Source organism: Castor canadensis, chromosome 1, assembly GCF_047511655.1.
Source record: "Castor canadensis chromosome 1, mCasCan1.hap1v2, whole genome shotgun sequence".
In the NCBI taxonomy this organism is placed as follows: Eukaryota; Metazoa; Chordata; class Mammalia; order Rodentia; family Castoridae; genus Castor; species Castor canadensis.
In genome coordinates this window covers 53709609-53725379 of record NC_133386.1, presented here as the reverse complement: position 1 = coordinate 53725379, position 15771 = coordinate 53709609, and the positions used below count along the sequence as shown (strand labels likewise).

The following is a 15771-nucleotide window of genomic DNA, read 5'->3' as shown; positions in this document are numbered from 1 at the left end:
CACTTGCCCTCTGGCAAGTCTCATGCTCCCAGGGGCTCCCTTTTCTAACCTATAAGATGGGAATGACTTCTCCTTCTCTCCCATCTCCTTCTAGCCCTCATTGAAGGTTGTGGAATAATCACTAAAGCTTGGAAGGCTTACTTGTAAATTATCAAGGGCCCTTAGTTTGGTTGGAAGTAAAAATAAGAAAAGTGGGTTTCTGGTTAAAGATGGCAAAGCAGAAGCATTCTGTAGAAACTCAATGAAAGTAGCAAAGAATGAAAAATGGAAATAAATGTCAATGAAACAAAAAGACTGGCTCCAACCTCAAACTATAATGTGGAGCAACCTTTATATTGTATTGTGGGCATGATTTTTTTTCTTGTCTGCCTGGCAAAGTTCCCTATAGGGAATAAGTTCTCCCACATGGCATAGTAAATGGCACTCAGTCTGTGTTTGGGTAAGGGCTGACTACCCTCCCAACCTCCTTCTCAGGGGTGGCTAGGTGACCCACAGTCTGCCAACCCCAGTTGTAGCAACTGCTTCAGAAATGGGCACACAGTCCAAACCAGGCTGACTGAATTCCTCCCTATGACTGTCCTCAAAGCCTTTGAGGAAAGTGGTTTTCCTCCAGGTTCACAAGCCAGAAAGATGATGTGGTCTTGGAGTTAACAGGAACCCTTTCACTGCCTAATGGAGAGAGATTCTGAAAGGGAAGTGGTATATAGACAAGGAATGGAGACAGTAATCAAGATCAAGAATGAAAACAGGCACTGGTGGCTCACACCTACAATCCTAGCTACGCAGGAGGCAGAGGTCAGGAGGATCACAGTTCGAAGCCAGCCTGGAGAAATAGTTCAAGAGACCCTATCTTGAAAAATCTCTTCACAAAAAAGGGCTGGTGAAATGGGTCAAGGTGTAAGGCCCTAGTTGAAACTCCAGTACCACACACACAAAAGAGCAAGAATTTTAAACTCTTAGATCTAACATCAGTATTGAAACCACAACATCAATATTGCACACTACTGTTTTATGAGCCAATACATTTTTTTCTGTTTCTTCCTTCCTCCCTTCCTCCCTCCCTCCCTCCCTCCCTTCCTTCCTTCCCTCCCTCCTTCTTCCAGTTCCTCTTTCCCTTCTTCTTCTGTTTCTCCTCCTCTTCCTCCTCCCTTCCCCTCCCCCCCCTCCTTCTTCTTTTGATGGGGGTGTTTATGGTACTTCAGATTACGTTTTGTTTCTTAGAACATTACAATAAAAAAAAATCTAGTTAATTTTTCAGACTACAAATACAAGGGGTAATTTGAGAGTGGGCATATACCTCCCAATAACCTTGAGTAACAAACAGACTTCACTAAACGTAAATCTCTTAGTTCGGGCAGGGGAGACCTGGTACCCTGATGAAAGAGATGAGGTCTAAGGGCGTGCCACACCTACCCGAGAAGTGAGGATGCCATAGGAACTGCATGTAAGATACAGACCATGAAGTAACCGGGGCTTGGTGGAGCTGAGGATGACATGCTCTCCTGTTGCCTGTGAGCTGGCGTGCGTGTGTGTGTGTGTGTGTGTGTGTGTGTGTGTGTGCATGTGTGTGTGTGTGTGCGTGTGTGTGTGTGCAAGAAGCCTATTATGTAAAAGGACTTTCCTCTTGAGTCACAGCACCCTGGTCCACACACACCGAGGGAACACACACATATAAATCAATAAAAAATAATGAATTTGGTGATTGAATGTTCAAGAAAACTGAAGTTTAAGCTCCAGAGTACTCCAGTTCTCTCCCTCTATGACTCCTATTCAACAAATAAAGGCAAGTAATGTTAGAATAATAACTAACTTAGGACTCAAGTTTAGATATGTGAAGTACATCACAAAAAACAGATGAAGAAAATGGATCACAAAAGATAGTGCACTCCAAAAAACATGCAAAGTTGAAACAGTTCTCCACAGTGTCGGAGAAATTATATATAATGTGAGCATTCTCTTTTTTAAAAAAAAAAGAAAAAAAGAAAAAAAATCCTGTTTGGGTAACACGAATTCTGTTAAGAGATGACAAGCCCACATGAGGAGATAAAAAAAAAAGTGAAAGAAAAATATATGAACATGGTGAGGAAAACCACATTAAGGATTAAAAATTAGAATAAAACAGCTGAAAGTACAATGAGACATGGTGGACAGGCTAAAGGAAATCATATAAAAAGGAATAAATAAGAATAAAGCTATGCAAATGAGTAGAAAAATTAAGATAGCTATGGAAGGATGACAATTGTATTCCTGAAGAGAGTCCCCTTCCTTCTCTTCTACTTCCCTTCCTAGAACTGTCTTACTTGGAGTAGAGGGCCAGGCACTCTTCTGAGTGATTTATACATATTGACTCACTTAATGTGCACAACAACCATGGAGACCAGAGCAAAAACGATGACAAAAAAGAAAAATATTAAGATGTAATAGAAGAAAACTTTCTGGAATAAAGACGTAAGCCCCAAACTCAAGTGGATACGTGGTGCCTCAACAAAATTTGGGATGGAGTGAGTAATCCACTCTAAGACATTCACGCAGTGTTCAATACTAGAACACTTCCTGGTACATAGCACACACTATGGTGGATGAACCATAGTGGATGAACGTATGAGAAAAGGATGCCAAGGCCATTCAGCCCAAACAATCAAACCACGTTCTGAGAAAAAGGCAAGCTGGCCTCCTGCTTTCCTGGAGCTTCACTCAGTGCCAAAAGAAAGTGGAGTAATGTCGATGAAGTCTTCAACATAGGCAGAGATAACCCAGGAATTGGATCGCCAGCCAAGTGTCCTTTGGTAAATGCAGCAGATAGACACTTTCAAATGTGAATGAACTCAGGGAGCATACCACCCTGTCTAGAAAACCCTTAGACAACAAATGATGAGGCAGAATTCCAAACTCAGAGATGAAAATGCTATTGTAAAAAGCATTCATGGTGAGTATGACTTTGTTTTCATATTGAATTAAAACTGAACTCTGAAAATGATGGTTATGGAACAGAAACCTTGACAGTGTAATAGAACATAAATGACCAAAACCAGTACTTGGGAGGAAGTGTAAATACTAATTCCTTCACTTTCATAATAAGAAATAGATTTTTTCAGAAGTCACAGCCTGAAATTGAAATATATAATTTAAAAAGTGATGATTTCAGCATCCTAATGTTTTTCATTATTCTTTTCTTAACTTTAGAGAGATCTTTTAGAAACTAATATCTCTTGGGAAGACCCATTCATCTGAAGTTCTGCAGTTCCTTCAGTGTCACCTCAATTTCTGTTTCTCTGTCAAATTCAAGGAAAAATTATACTTAATTCCTTTTTTATTACAATGACATGTATTGATGATTCCGTTTAGATGTGTCCATTCACCTGCCTTCCCTCCCAGTCATTCTTCTGTCTTTTCATCTGAAAATATGCAGCATATGTGTGGAATGATATTTATTTCTGGGTGGTGGGATTGGGATGATTTTTTTAAAAACCTTCTTTGTACTTTCTTATATTGCCCAGCCTCTTAAAAAATAATAAATAGATCATTTTTTCAAAAACAGTGAAGTCATCATTCTTTTAAGAAATTAAGGGTAATGTAGCTGCAGAACTTTCCATTTAGAAATGACAGGCATTGGGCAGAATAATTTTACAGCAGCCATCATTTGATAGTTCCCATTCACTAGGTGTTTCTGGTGAGCACAAAAAGCCCTGAGCTAGAGGGTGGGAGCAGCAGGAAAGGACCCTGTCTGTGAGTAGCTCCCAAGTTCATCAGGTCTTGCTGCTCAAGTGTGGCCCCTGAACCAGCAGCACCAGCATCCCCTATGAGCTTGTCAGAAATGCAGAATGCCTGTGATCCTACCTACTTGGGAGGCTGAGATGGAGGGGCTGGGAGGATTGTGGTTTGATCCTAACCAAGTAGTTCTTGAGACCCCATCTCCAAAATAACCACAGCAAAAATGGACTGGAGGTGTGGTTCAAGCAGGAGAGCACCTGCTTTGTAAGTGTGAAACCCTGAGTTCAAACCCCAGACCCACAAAAAAGAAAGAAAAGCCTGGACCTCAGGTCCAGAGCTACAAAATTTGAATCTGCATATATGAAATCTTCAGGTGATTTGAATGCACACAAAAGGGTTGGAAACTGGGTTCTGGGATTAGCACTAATGCTGGAGTTTGCTGGAGGATGAAAGGAGAACTGAAAGAAAGTGGTCAGGGAGCTTAGAACTCAGAGCACCTAATTTTGAGGATCAGCAAAGGTTTTCTGGAGCTGGCAGAATTCTGGATGCCTCTTGAGGGCTGGTTTTCATCAGAAGCAGCATCAGCCAGAGGTGGGATTTGATTTGGTGGTGGCAGAAGGTATCCTGAGGCTGTATACCATATTGCTGAGCAGTGAGGCTGAAGGAAGATTGGGGACACATGATGGATGGCTTTTTCTGCCACTCCCAGGCATGTGGGTCCATTGTTTCAATAGGAGGTGCAGGTGAGAGGTTTTCAGCAAGCCAGAAGCACCAATGTGAAGGGCAATTTGGGAGGGGGAGCCTGGAACGATGAAGGCCACTGGAGTGCAGGTGCAGCTGCAGCGGTTCTGGGGGGAGAGGGTCATGTGTGAGGCAGAGCATGCACTAAAGCATGGGGATGAAAGCTAGCAAACCCTCAGTTGTCACAGCATCTATTCCCCATGCTGAGGTCCTTCCTCATGGCTGCCCCACTGAGAAGATACAAAGGCTTTTCACACAAGGTACCCTGAAACTGTGATGCTTTGCATGTTAAGAGAAGCATGAAACTATGGGCTTTTGCTCTACCCCAAGGGAATTTACAGTTAACTAAGTTAAGTTAGCATGGTTACCTTCAAAGCAATATCTAATCCAATTTATATAGAAACTACTTGAATAATAACCAGTGATGGTTGAAATAATTGATTACTATGGAGGTGTGTATGTGTGAGTGGCCACAGCTCAACAATATGGGTAACTCAGAGGCCTTTCTTAAAATTTTGATCTGTAAACATCCCTTTAAAATCACATACTTTAATTTCCTTGTGTTTGAGTGTTAACTGTTTGACTAGAATTCTATATTTACAATTAGTTAGTAAGAAAAAGTGCTAATCTGTCTGGAAGCTATTTCTGAAGTTCCACGCCATGAAGACCACCACCCCCTGGTGGTACCATACCCAAATTGCAGTCAAAGTATCAAGACAAAAAGGATAGGCAAACTAAACCCTGTGGACCAAATCCAGCTAATTACTTGCTTTTATAGACAAAGTATTACAGAACCCAGCCACACTCACTCATTTGCCTATTGTCTGTGTCTGCATTCACACTGTAATAGCAGTGTTGAGTATGTGTGACAGTCTAGGTGACTATAAAGCCTGGATATTTACTAGCTGATTTGAGTCTATACAATTTGAATCCAGTTTTAAAAACTGGATTTCAGCTCAAAAAACTAATTTCAGCTCAAAACTTGCTAAACTTTCTTTCTTTCTTTCTTTTTTTTTTTTTTTTGCTACTCTTGCACTGGGGATCGAACGCAGGGCCTTGTGTATGCCTGGCAAGCATTCTACCACTGACCTACATCTTTAGCCCCTTGTCATAAATATTATTGAATGTTCCTTTTTCTAATTTTGTATATGTAATTTTTTTCCAAAGTGGAATTAGTTTTTTCTTAATTCTAAATATTTCCATTTGGCATTATTGTTATTATTATCATTAGCTTTTGCTTTAAAATAGGAGTCATTTTTTTTTCATTTTTCTTTTATTATTCATATGTGCATACAAGGCTTGGTTCATTTCTCCCCCCTGCCCCCACCCCCTCCCTTACCACCCACTCCGCCCCCTCCCGCTCCCCCCCTCAATACCCCGCAGAAACTATTTTGCCCTTATCTCTAATTTTGTTGTAGAGAGAGTATAAGCAATAATAGGAAGGAACAAGGGGTTTTGCTGGTTGAGATAAGGATAGCTGTACAGGGCATTGACTCACATTGATTTCCTGTGCATGTGTGTTACCTTCTAGATTAATTCTTCTTGATCTAACCTTTTCTCTAGTTCCTGGTCCCCTTTTCCTATTGGCCTCAGTTGCTTTAAGGTATCTGCTTTAGTTTCTCTGCGTTAAGGGCAACAAATGCTAGCTAGTTTTTTAGGTGTCTTACCTATCCTCACCCCTCCCTTGTGTGCTCTCGCTTTTATCATGTGCTCAAAGTCCAATCACCTTGTTGTGTTTGCCCTTGATCTAATGTCCACATATGAGGGAGAACATACGATTTTTGGTCTTTTGGGCCAGGCTAACCTCACTCAGAATGATGTTCTCCAGTTCCATCCATTTACCAGCGAATGATAACATTTCGTTCTTCTTCATGGCTGCATAAAATTCCATTGTGTATAGATACCACATTTTCTTAATCCATTCGTCAGTGCTGGGGCATCTTGGCTGTTTCCATAACTTGGCTATTGTGAATAGTGCCACAATAAACATGGATGTGCAGGTGCCTCTGGAGTAACAGTCTTTTGGGTATATCCCCAAGAGTGGTATTGCTGGATCAAATGCTAGATCGATGTCCAGCTTTTTAAGTAGCCTCCAGATTTTTTTCCAGAGTGGTTGTACTAGTCTACATTCCCACCAACAGTGTAAGAGGGTTCCTTTTTCCCTGCATCCTTGCCAACACCTGTTGTTGGTGGTGTTGCTGATGATGGCTATTCTAACAGGGGTGAGGTGGAATCTTAGTGTGGTTTTAATTTGCATTTCCTTTATTGCTAGAGATGGTGAGCATTTTTTCGTGTGTTTTCTGGCCATTTGAATTTCTTCTTTTGAGAAAGTTCTGTTTAGTTCACATGCCCATTTCTTTATTGGTTCATTAGTTTTGGGAGAATTTAGTTTTTTAAGTTCCCTGTATATTCTGGTTATCAGTCCTTTGTCTGATGTATAATTGGCAAATATTTTCTCCCACTCTGTGGGTGTTCTCTTCAGTTTAGAGACCATTTCTTTTGATGAACAGAAGCTTTTTAGTTTTATGAAGTCCCATTTATCTATGCTATCTCTTAGTTGCTGTGCTGCTGGGGTTTCATTGAGAAAGTTCTTACCTATACCTACTAACTCCAGAGTATTTCCTACTCTTTCTTGTATCAACTTAAGAGTTTGGGGTCTGATATTAAGATCCTTGATCCATTTTGAGTTAATCTTGGTATAGGGCGATATACATGGATCTAGTTTCAGTTTTTTGCAGACTGCTAACCAGTTTTCCCAGCAGTTTTTGTTGAAGAGGCTGCTATTTCTCCATCGTATATTTTTAGCTCCTTTGTCAAAGATAAGTTGCTCATAGTTGTGTGGCTTCATATCTGGATCCTCTATTCTATTCCACTGGTCTTCATGTCTGTTTTTGTGCCAGTACCATGCTGTTTTTATTGTTATTGCTTTGTAATATAGTTTGAAGTCAGGTATTGTGATACCTCCTGCATTGTTCTTTTGACTGAGTATTGCCTTGGCTATTCGTGGCCTCTTGTGTTTCCATATAAATGTAACAGTAGATTTTTCAATCTCTTTAATGAATGTCATTGGAATTTTGATGGGAATTGCATTAAACATGTAGATTACTTTGGGGAGTATCGACATTTTTACTATGTTGATTCTACCAATCCATGAGCATGGGAGATCTCTCCACTTTCTATAGTCTTCCTCAATCTCTTTCTTCAGAAGTGTATAGTTTTCCTTGTAGAGCTCTTTCACATCTTTTGTTAGGTTTACACCTAGGTATTTGATTTTTTTTGAGGCTATTGTAAATGGAATTGTTTTCATACATTCTTTTTCCGTTTGCTCATTGTTAGTGTATAGAAATGCTAATGATTTTTCTATGTTGATTTTATATCCTGCTACCTTGCTATAGCTATTGATGATGTCTAGAAGCTTCTGAGTAGAGTTTTTTGGGTCTTTAAGGTATAGGATCATGTCGTCTGCAAATAGGGATATTTTGACAGTTTCTTTACCTATTTGTATTCAATAGGAGTCATTCATTACAGCCCCGGAGCCAGATCTGGCTATCCATATGTTTTAGGTTTTTTTGTTTGTTTCTTTGTTTTTTACAGCTTTCAAGTTAAGAATGGTTTTCACATTTTTAAATGATTACAAAAACTTGACAAAATAGCCTTGACTTTGCTATTTGGCCCACAAATTGTAAAATATATATATGTGGCTTTTTAAGAAAAAGTTTCTGAGCCTGAACTAAAGAACCATGGTCATAATAATTGGAAGACCTGTCTGAATTATGGAAAAATGTACACTTTAGAATATTTTAAAGGAAGTATAAGTGTATTTCTTTGGGATATATGTGGTCCAGGGGTAAATGTTGCCAACATGATTGATGGGTCGGCAGTAGTATTGCCTTGGCTACAGAGCTTGGTTCTGGTGTTCCAAAAGAAATGTAGGGCTCTTGTCAATGACTGGGAAGAGAAGACTTTGCTTTTTCCCTGAAATAAAAGTGCTGCAGTAGGGAGGCCTGTAAATGCCCTGCCTACATTTTGCTTTATCAGTACTCTAACCTGATTACAGATGAAACTAAAGGAAGGGCAGAGCTAAGAGAATTACAAAGATGTAGAGCCAAAGCCCTGACCACCCCAGTCCTATAGCCCACCCTACCTATCTACTTTTGGGTTATATGAGTCAATAACTTCCACCTGTTACTTAGGTAACAGTACATTCGGTTTTTGTTATTTGTAAATTAAGATATCCTGACTAATGAAACAGTGTTGTTCTTCTGCCTCTAAGAAGAATTTACAGAAGAGCTTTAAGGACTAATTTCCAGAATTGTTTTATTTTATGTACATCAAAAAAATCATTGTAAAAAATTTAATTATGGTCTTTAATAACATGGGACAGGAAGCTGGAAAGTACAATTATACCAGATGACTGAATCAAGATCTAAAAGCAGGTGATAGGCAGGAAGCTGTTGTCAAATACAACACTGGAATTTAATAAGAATGAGCAAAGATCCAATCTGGACATGTAAGCAAAGATCAAAACGGACCAATACTGATGTGACCACCAAAACTGCTAAGGTGGTTTTCAAATATCTCTTCTTTGCTCCTTGGGCCCTGCTACTAGCTCAGTGTTCGGGTCCAGATGTTTAAAGGGAGTAGATAGACTGACACTCAGAGTTAGCTAACAGGCTGGCAGAGGTTTGGAACCATATTGGATGGAAGTACAGTTGAAGGACTGGAGTTCATTGATGATACCAGTAACGACCACAATGAGAAGAGTAAACGTTTACTAAGTTACTGATCATGTGCCTGGAGCTGTGCTAAGCAATTGCATGTTATCTCATTTAATCCTCATGACACCACCCCCTCTTAGACTGAAATCTTCCTTGTGATCACCCAGCCCCAAGTACTCAAATCATGGCATGTAAATGACAGGAGATGACTTTAAGTAGTGAAGGCAAAAGACGGATTTCTGTGGAGTGTATAAGGCCATCTGTTTTTCCTCATCTTTGGGGAAGAAGGGATTTTCTTGTCTCAATGCCTTTCTTTCCTGCTCACTCTCACTGTGGGACTTCAGTTCATCTCGCTCCATGGAAGCCCTACTGCTTAACTTGGTCAGACAGGACCTTCTTCCTGCTTCTGTGACCCTTGATCATGCCCTTTTTCCCAGCAGGCTTAGGCTGCAGTAGGGCATACGTTGTTTCTCTCCTTTGGGACTCCTTTGCCCCATTTCTGTCCTTTATTTATGAATATCTGATGAGGACTTGTCTTGAGTGTCTGGTCTTTGAGCCACTCTTCTGGACTCTGTGACACTTTGATCTTTTATAGAGCTCTTTTCCTGATTTCACATGTTTGCAGATATTCCATATGTCATCAGAAACTCAATAAGGGAAACCCCAGACTCACTTGACCCCTCCAACTGTTCTTCTCCCTAATCTCCCTATTTCTGTTGATGGCAACCCTGCTATCTTGTTCCTTGTACACTGTTCTACAGATGTCCCAAATCAACCATCACATCTTGTCAACTTTTCACTTTGTTTCTTCTTTTCCAGTCCCACTGTACCCTCAAAAGATTAGTCCCTGTTACCTCTCTTCAGACCTCTTATACTCTTGTCATTGCATAACTTCAATTCCCATCAATTCCAAGTATAAGAACCTATGACAGTTTCTTGTTGCCTGTCAACTCGGGTCCATTACTCAACGCAAAGTGTCAGGCAGATAATATATAAAGTTCTTCCAATGTGCCATCACTGTACTAAGGAGAGGCATTGCTCTTTGCTTAAGAAGGGGAAACAAAAGTCAAGTAACTTTCCCAAGGTCACATAGCTGGTCCAAGCTGAACCTAGTAGGTGGTCTCAGTGCTCACATGCTTCACTCCATCAGAGTGATCCTGTGCAGTGGTAGTGAGTCCCAGACTGTGTCTCCAGAACTGGTAGTATACAACACTGCCAAGCCTTTGAATATGGTAAGGACCCTTCAAACATTTTATTTTCTAGAAGTGAGGTGTACAAATGTATTTGTGGGTGCACCTTCATTCCCGGCCATGACCTCAGGAAGAGTGGACTGGTAACTTTGGAAGGCCATTAGTTGAAAACTATCTTGCTCAATGTCAGCAGTTGTTTAGGATGGGTATACATGTCATTGAGAACACTGTCCCTTCTATTCTCAAACTTTCTTGGGATTTCTAGGAGTGACAAATCTGGAAATTTTCTTGGCCACACACACTGTTGAAGTTTTGGTATTTTGCCTTATCATAGGGCTGAATTCCTTTATTTCTGCCTTCTTTGAGAGGACCCCATTCCTCTCAAATGGAGTATTATTGGGTAGGTACTACTTGCTACCAGATCTATGTTTTTATTGTGTACAAAAAGAAAACAATTGTTTCAGAGAACCAGATTCTCTTTTAATTAGCACAATTTTTTCCCTATTTTATGATAAAAGGAAGTATCAGTGTTTAAAGGGAGCATTTTTATAGAAAAAAAGATATTTGGGGCAACTAAACTTTAGGACAATAATAAAGGCCAAGGGCCAAGACACCTCCTGAGCCACTACCCTTTCACTGAGGATGTTAATACACAGAAAGCAGAAGCAATGGACACACATGCAGATGTTCACAGATAACCATGGCAATGTGTGATGCATTTTGAAAAAATTTTTGGAGCAAATACATTAGATCACCAAGAAAATCTGTTGTAAACTTGTATCCACATGTGGTCTGTGTTTTTAAAATTCTTTATTAGGCTATATTTACTGTACAGGGGGGATTCATTGTGACAATTCTGAATAGGCTTACATTGTACATTGGTTAGATCACCCCCCACTCTCTCCCCATCATCTCCCTCCCAACCCACTTAAGCAATTGCAAGAGATTTCATTGTTTTGTTTCATATAAGCATGTGAAGTCCATCAACCATATTCCTTCACCTTAATCTTCTTCATTCACCCTCCTGTCTCCCACAAGTACCCCCCACTGTACCTATTTTACAGTTCTGTCTTTCATTATTAATATTTAAGTTGAGGTTCAAAGGGATTTCTCAATGTATCCGTGGTGTGAGTATACTTTACTTTTGTCCATGCTTTTTACCATGGAATTTTATTGCAGATATTTAAAATTACTTTGATGTATCAGCTCTATGTAAAGAGAAGTTATATATTCCAGAGAAGGTCTGTCCATTAAATATAACTTTAAAAACCTGAGCATATAATCCTGCTGTTAGCCAGTCACCACTCTTTTATTTGAAATACAAAATATTTGCCATCTGGGCACTGCCTGAATGTACCTTCAGTTTTTCACATTTAAAATATTTCTAAGAAAACATTTTTAGAGAATATTAATTTAATTAGGTTTTAAAATGGAAACAGGACATACTGTGGTGCAGTGGAAAGAACAGTGAATTGGAAATTCTGAGGCCTGCATTCCACAACTGACCCTGCTGTGTGACCTTGGGCACATCTGGTGGTTTGGGACAGTTTCCGTGTCCATGGAGAGAAAGGAAGGTCTCTCCCAGCTCCCAAAGGCTGGCTTTTGGGAGTCAAGCTACCAGTTCTTTCTTATTGTAACAGTGACCTCTTGTGGTCCCTGTCCTTAAACAAGTCTTCTGATTTGCAAAGTCAATTTTGTATTTAGTTTTTTAATTCTTCCTAGTAAATAGATTTTATATTATTAACCTGATATGACTTGTTTTCCAAAGACAAATCCTAGTTGGAAATTAAAGTTGAGTAAAGCAGGATGTAGAGTGTCAAATGCTGCCTTACAACAGTTCTCTGTGGCTTCTTCAGAAGCCATATGTAGCCGACTTGTCATTTACAAAAATGGAAATGCCTTGGTGTTTGCACTGTTTCATGTAATTCCGCTTCCTCCTAGGGACCAGGGCAAGAGGCGTGCCAGGGCTTCCTCATGCCCCAGCAGTTTGAACCCTAGCGGGCTGGAAACCAAAGCAGGTGAGGTGCTTATGGTTGTAGGGTTCTTTGACACTCCTTCATCTGCAGCATATCCATTGGTGGGAAAAATGTGTGCAGGAAATCGTCTGAGCTTGGCTCACTGTTGAAAGAAAATTGCAGCAACTGTGTCCAACTGGGTCACAGATCAACATTTATTTTTATAACTTTTTGTTATTTCACAAGTCTTACCATTACCCAGCTCTGATATCTCAAACATCAATAGGTTATAGTCTTGTGATTTCACAGAAATGATATAGAAAAAGCACTTGGAAAGTTGCAAAACTTTACGTCAACATAGTTCTTAGGTTCAAAGCCATTACTTACTTAAATGAAACTCTATTAACTGCATTAAGAGAGCCTTTTGATGGCTTTAATCTTAGTTGGCAATTAAAGGTGGATTAAAGTAGGATGTAGCAATTCTCTGTGGTTTCTGCAGAAACTATATAGAGAAAATGTACAGCTGGCAGAGTGGCCCAAGCAGTAGCACAAGGCCCTGAGTTCAAACCCCAGTACTATCAAAAAAGGAAAAAGAAAAGAAAACACACAATATAAACTACATGCTAGAAATTATTTGAAATATGTTCATCCAATGAAACGAGGCTGTTAGAAAAACGAACTAAAATACCTTTGTAATATTGAATGTAGTGAATACATAATATTAGATGAAAAATTAAATTGCAAAAAACAAAGGCATCCATCGTGGGAGACAGATCTATGCGGTAAACATGTAAAGCCAAGCATGATAATAACCATGGATTTAGAATAATGGTAACTCCCAGATGGGGGTGAGTGAAGGAGACAAATGGATAGGGGGAAGCACACGGAGAACTTTAACTATGTCTGCAATGTTTTATTTCTTTAGAATAAGGAGAATCATAAAAGTCTGGCACAATGTTAATATTTGACCAAATTAATTGTGGGTACACAGGTGTTTGTTATAGTCTTTATATTTTTTTGTACACCTAGAAATTTATGTGGTGGTGCATGCCTGTAATCTCAGCACTTGGGAGGCTGAGGCAGGACGATCAAGAGTTCAAGGCCAGCCTAGGCTTCATAATGAAACTATATCAAAAAAAATTTATGACACCAAACTCATATTGCATTAAAAAATTTATCTTCAAAACTAGTTTCTTATCAATAAAATGACTTTTGTAGCCATTGGGAATTACTCTAGTACTCAGAAAAAGCTGATATTCTGATTTTCAAGACAGCATTGTTGCTAAGGACTTAACTTTTGCATGCTAAAAACATCAGCCAATGCCATCATTGTGTCAGGTTTTTGTGTCCAGAACTCAAAGCTGTGGTTAACAACTGTAACCACTGAGACAGCAAAATCTTCAAAAGCCAGCAGAAATTTTTGCTTGACTTACTCAATTTCCTGTTGAATCATAATTCTTATATTTAGCAAGCTGTGAACCCAGATGAAAGTGCTTTCTAAAATACTAAGTTGTTCCCTAAGACTGAGAAAAACTTTACTATTGTGTGTGTGTGTGTCATAAAAAGCAACCACACGATTCTATACTTCAGTTTCTCTAGTAACTCAGGGATAGTGTGTAGAATGGAGGTGAGGGTGGAATGCGTATGTGTGAAGAGGTGAAAAGCCATAGACAGACACAGCTATGCATCTAGGGATTCCTGAGAGAGAATTGGAAGGAAACCCTTAGACCGCAGTGTCTGGCTGACTTCTGTTCTGAAACAAAACATGTCTGAGAGACATTCAGAGGGGCCCAGGAGGGTTAAATAAACTCTTTTGTGATTTCTGGCTCACCCCTATGATTCGAGTCTTCCTGGGGTGAACATTGTTCTTGAATTTATCTGTTTTAAGAAACTAGTTAGTTTCTAACTAATCATGGTTTCTCACAGGGATCTTGTATTAATAAGAGCATATTGTATCGAAGGTGGAAAGGTGATTTGGATGTATTGGGCTTGAAGTCTGTGTTTCTAAGAAAGTCAAGAGTCTCATAAATATATGTGGATTAAACTGATTATTCATCTTTTGGCTTTTGAAAAATATTGACTTTGTTTATATACTTTGAATTGGTTGGTTACCTAGGAGTATGAGCAATTATGTTTTTATACTGCTTGAATATTCATATTTACCCTTAGAGTCCCTATGCATAATATATCAGTTAAGGCAGACTCATGAAAATACACTCAACTCAATCCAAAAGATTGAGATAGTGGTCTATAATCTTTTATCTGCAATTCCGAAATCCCCAAAGTTCTAGAAGTTGAAATATCTTTCAAATTCACTTCATGGTGATGATAGATCTGGGCTGATGAGAGGCCAGTTACTAGTTTTTTTTTTTTTAGTGTGAATATTTATGTATTTTAATACAAGGTCGTTTGCCCAGAAGACCCTTCTGAAATGGTATGTAATATGCAGTGTGTACACCGTATTGTCTTTCTCAAGTCCACATTTCTGAGTCCCATACCACATTTGGCAGGATTTGCTAATATGGACTGATTTTGTCTTAAAGACAATTCAACTTTGTATGTTAGAGTGAAGTCTTGCATTTATGGATTAGATAGATTATCTAGAACCTTGCTATTAAGGCTACTCACAAGCCTTCCACGGTTTAATGACAGCTTTGTTGATAAGCTATTTCTAAAATTTTGCTATTCCAGTGCTTTTCCATGCACAGTGTGCCTGGGTCTTCCTGGGCACTAAAGAAGGTCTGAGAGGAGGCAAGCCTAGACTTGTAGTGGTGGTGGCGGCGGGGTGGGGTGGGGGCTGAGTGTTGGTTGGGATAAGCAACTTGTACAGTTTCCCTGCTTCTCCTGAGAGACATCAGTGCTATGTGCTTGGAAAAATTTTCATTTGATGACTTGAGGATTCATTTTAAACATCCCTGAACTCAAGTGAATTTTTTAATATGTGCCATGATGGCTTATCCAAGGATTTCTCTGCTATTTATTCAGATAATTGAGAGGGGACTTTATTGGATTTCTTCATTTGAACTCTGTTAAGAAAATACTAAGATGAATAAGATATATACACACATGTTTAATACATGGTGTATGTTTTTTCTCTTCGAGAGCAACATGAATACATCAGCAGTCTGGAAAATACAAAAAAGCACATAAAAAGAAATTAATAACCCATAATCCCAATACTTAGAGATGACCATTGTTACTTCATTTTACAGAGGAGAAGTAAGGAACAGAGCAAGGATTCAGGCCCGGACCCTGGTCTTAACGGTCCTCCCTGGTCAAATTGTCCTTTATTTAATTTAAATAGATTGCAAATATACAGGTCTCTGTATGTGGTGTGTGTGGGCCACATGGACTCTCTCACCTGTTGAAACTGGGTGCCATGCGATGGGCTTTGGGGGAACTCAGAGGAGGCTGAGGCCTAGGAATGTGTCTAGGTCTGCTCAGGAAGGCATCCAT

At 39.5% G+C, this 15771-nt stretch overlaps 1 protein-coding gene across 3 annotated transcripts in view; it reads left to right on the top strand.

The window, feature by feature from the left end:
• Armc2 (armadillo repeat containing 2) overlaps nt 1-15771 on the top strand; it is a 117699-nt gene that overhangs the window by 28311 nt on the left and 73617 nt on the right. For all 3 annotated transcript variants that reach the window (XM_074077091.1, XM_074077103.1, XM_074077098.1), the window contains one exon: nt 12302-12378. In XM_074077091.1, coding sequence (XP_073933192.1) covers nt 12302-12378 — 77 coding nt within the window. The remainder of the gene's footprint in view (nt 1-12301; nt 12379-15771) is intronic.